The sequence below is a fragment of the Triticum urartu genome, chromosome 5A (assembly GCF_056163025.1).
Source record: "Triticum urartu cultivar PI428250 chromosome 5A, HENAU_Tu73, whole genome shotgun sequence".
In the NCBI taxonomy this organism is placed as follows: Eukaryota; Viridiplantae; Streptophyta; class Magnoliopsida; order Poales; family Poaceae; genus Triticum; species Triticum urartu.
The window spans coordinates 561687251-561691218 of record NC_141877.1 but is presented as its reverse complement, the minus strand read 5'-3'; the positions used below and the strand labels follow the sequence as shown (position 1 = coordinate 561691218).

General features: G+C 43.3%; 1 protein-coding gene across 1 annotated transcript; it reads right to left on the bottom strand.

The window, feature by feature from the left end:
- Positions 1 to 791: 791 nt before the first annotated feature.
- On the bottom strand, positions 792 to 3295 carry LOC147972878 (heat shock 70 kDa protein-like). Its single transcript, XM_087523814.1, has 3 exons — positions 3121 to 3295; positions 1714 to 1743; positions 792 to 826 (listed from the first exon to the last, which is right to left on the bottom strand). Exons 1-3 carry the CDS (start codon positions 3293 to 3295, stop codon positions 792 to 794), a joined length of 240 nt encoding a protein of 79 aa, XP_087379940.1.
- Between the last annotated feature and the right edge of the window lie 673 nt (positions 3296 to 3968).

The window sequence follows — 3968 nt, the reverse complement described above, 5'->3', positions numbered from 1 at the left end:
CTGGTGGGTCCCAGCAGTTAGGGGGGCGAAATACGGTGGCCCTTCTGGTGGGTCCCGCTGTCAGGTGGAGGAATAATTACTTTGTACGTAATAAGGAGGCACTTCACTACAAGAAACTTGTTAATACATGACAGATTCAGACCATCACGGTTGTGCTCAAAACCATCATGGAAGGGCGCCCATGACGGAATTGAAATCCGTCATGTATATCGCGTCATAATTTATCCACCACGCAGTCCATGACGGATATTGGACGTCATGGATCCATGACGGATTTTGACCGTCACAGGTGAGTATTTAACGGACGCGCTCATAACGACGTTAAGGTGCATTCCACGTCATCATCTAACGTGGCGGCCTCCATGAATCTGAGGTGGCAGCCCATTTGATCACCGGCCCAGTTAAAATTTTGGCCCACTACATTTGGCTATAATTAATATTTCAACCCAACATTTCCAATACGGCCCAAATAGCACAGCCCATTCAATTCACCCAGCTAGCACAGCCCAATACATATAATACAAGTAAGTTTTCACAGCCAAAAATTTCTCCATCAACAAAACACATAATTTTGTCGAGCCCACTAATTTCCATTAAATTGTTTCATTCAATTACAATAACCATCAGAGGTACATCGTTGAAGCCATATTGCCATCATTTACAAAAAATGTCCAAAACATCAGACATTACACACAATAATCACTAACAAATTACAAATGTGCGTGTCAAATGCAGCTATATGGGTTGCATGAGATTTGTCCTTGAGATGAAGCAGGTAGAAGTCGATGATGTCATTCTTGCTCTGGTACAGGCAGCTCCTGAGCAGCTGTTAAAATACTACACCAATGGGTTTCTAGCTGATATGGAATAAGGAAATAGGAAATGATCATTATATGCACAGTATAATACATATTATGGAGGAAAGGAAACAATTGTTCCTCAAAGAGAATGTGCATCACACGTCTCACTTGTTTTACTATTTCGTAGACAAACCTAGTTTACAATTGTGAGAAGACCTATTTTCCATTCAAAAATATATAATTCTAATGCGATATGTATTTTCCTATTTGATGTTAAGTACATAAATGAAATATCAGACTGCAAAATAAAAGTAGTTTTTTTTGCAAATTCGCAAATCTCATAGAAGGCACATTCACAAATAAGACTACACTTGACTCAACAAAATCAATTCATTAGTATTTACCACTCCTACCAAACATTCACTATTCCAGCATTTAGAGGCAATGCAAGTGAAGTAGATCACTACGAACAGAGGCAATACAGATACACTCAATATACATGTCTATTTAAAACTACAATAAAGAACTAGCAGTATAAACACTTTACTGTGGCAAATCACAACTCAAGTCTAGTATGGCAATTTCGGTTCTTATCCATTTATACTATTCTAGTTAAGCTGTAGCTAGAAGCCATGGAGAAGTAAAACAACCAACCTGCAAATCACCACAGTACCATGTCAAAATTCTAAGTAACATCCTAGTCAAATTGTTCAGTAGCATGCGTATTGAATATAACCCAACTAAACCTAAATAGAAACCAAAATTATCAGTGGAACAAGAATTCAGATTGAAATTCCACAAGCCAAAAATTCCGGAGGCTGATGAAATTCAAAACAGAAAACAATTGTTCAGAGTAGGCGAGTCCAATCCTGGACCAAATGTGTAAACCAGGGATGATGGATAGAAAGGATACCTCGTTGGCAGCTTAACTTTGTACTGTGATCTGCGCATCAAATCAAGTTATCAATCACTTTTAGTTTTGAAGTACAGTTTCCGAAAAAATATTTCAGAAAAAAAGTTGGAGGGCACTAGATTTGTCCTCAAACCACAATCTTATCCATGTGCTTACCTGATATCTAAGTTGGAAATAATTTGGGAATATTAAACCTAGAAAGGACCTAATAATGCATTGAAACTAATGTTCAATTCGAAATATGGATCATTCAATAGCGTAATTCTGATCCTAAGGTAATTTCACATACTGTGATTGGATGCAAATCATTTTTGCAGTTTTTTGAAAATAATGTTGGTTCTGAATAACTTTGGTATTAAATACTTTGAGGTGTTTGGATAAAACAAATACTGTACTTTCACATAACAAGGTATCTATCATACTGTGGTTTTTTTGCGATATTTAAAAAAGAGGTCGGGACCTCTTTTTTCTAAACTGAACTGAGAGAACTCGTCGGCTCATCTACATCCAAAGTTGATAAAATGCGATTGCCGCCTCTGATCCCTCTATATATTGTCTTTTCAATGAAGTGCTCCTGATTATTAGGTGCTTCAGGTTTGGTAGTTAGTTTCTCTACAGAGCCGGCGCGCCTGTTACATTCTTCTGACGATCTTGCACGCTTCTATTGGAATGATGGCTGCAAATTACACGAGTAGTGCATGATTTAAACAAAGTTGCTCCTGGAGTATATCCATTGGTCGTTGGAGCACTTGTATGCAGCAGGCTACAAGCTACCTACCCAATCAATTCGACGCGCATATAGGCTATGCACCCGTACACGCACAAAACAATTTTGCCCCGGCTAGCTAGGAGGGGATTTGACGTGCATGACATGCTGCATGCATTGGGCGTCGTTTCTACATGCAGATCAGCACCATTAGTATAGTTGAGCAAGGCACAGCAAGTCAAAACAACACTTGCCAAACACATAGGTGGTTTTACCAAAACTGAGGGAAAATATGGTTTTTAGAAACTTAAGTATTCATTTCTCACACATTTAAAAACTGAGGTTTCAGATTACTATGTTTTTTCAGAAACGGTGCTGCCAAACTAAGCTATGTTCAACTTCAATCTGAAACGGCAGAATCAAATACATCATTATTTCAATCCTAAGGAAGCATCCCAACTTAATTCTGAAGTATCTAATTTGACAACATAACATAGCAAAACAAATCTCAGAACAGAGAGTAGAGATGCAGATATGAACTACTAATAAATCTGTAGTAAATCTTAGAAACAGGGGATTCGACAACAGCTACATTGGTTTATCAAATAACCATAGTTCCAACCCCAACTAATCATATCGAGTGCATGGGAATAGAACAGCGATTGCACCCACTAGAAGAAATTCCAGATGGATGCACATACCGGAGACAGTGTTGGTGGGGTGCATTGCGAGCTGGTTCAAGCGATGTAGGAGGGCGTAGTGTGGTATGCGGTTGCTCTTGTCGTTGGCCATGATCTCGACCTGCTGCCACACGCTGACATAGGAGTAGGTCGTCCCAAGTTCGATGCCGATCAACGGAACCTCGCCCTTGGTCATCCCCTCCTCTCCTCTCTTTGGGGTTCGCTGGAAGACGCTAGCAGCGCTCTTTCTCGCGCGCGCTCTACCGTTGAACGCAGAACCGCACGCCCATCGGAGCCCGCGCTTGGGTTCGGTGGATGCGATTTGGGCGCCGATGTTGGCTTCCGTGGTCGCGCCCCGGTGAGGTGGTGCCCGCCCGTGTCGTGCCCTGCTCGAACACGCGTCATCGTGTCGCACCTCGCGCCTTCCTCTGGCCGCAGCAGTCGCGCGTGCCTTGCACATTTCTGCTGCCTGCTGCCGACGGAGGAGTAGGCGGGGAGGACTAGAAGATTGAGATCCGGCCACTGCCTCGGCGGATCCGGCCACTGGCTCAGCGGATTCGGCCGCTGGCTCGGCAGATCCAGCAGGTGCGGCGGGGCGACGTCCTTTCCTCGACCTGCAAATGAATCGTGGGAGGTGGGACGGTGGAGATCACGGAAGGTGGGAGAGAAAACTGGGGGGACTGGGGGGCTTCGTTCCTCTAGGTGGAAGAGCAGCCGGTGGCTCGGGGTGGAGAAGCAAGGAGAGAGAGAGAGAGGCGGTTGTCCCTACCATTGGATCCCAGGGAATGGACGCTGCTTATGCGTGATCCGTGGGAGAGTCGTATCAACCAACCAGAAAGCAGCTTCGGCAACACACAGGATCGAGGGAA

Bases quoted from the DNA above. Each gene is read 5' to 3' on its own strand.
- LOC147972878 (XM_087523814.1), bottom strand. From the start codon at position 3,295: ATGACCAAGGGCGAGGTTCCGTTGATCGGCATCGAACTTGGGACGACC. The intron at 1,744-3,120 runs GTATGTGCATCC...TTTGATGCGCAG, and splicing joins CCCCACCAACACTGTCTCCG to ATCACAGTACAAAGTTAAGC. The intron at 827-1,713 runs GTATCCTTTCTA...GTATTTTAACAG, and splicing joins AAAGTTAAGCTGCCAACGAG to CTGCTCAGGAGCTGCCTGTA.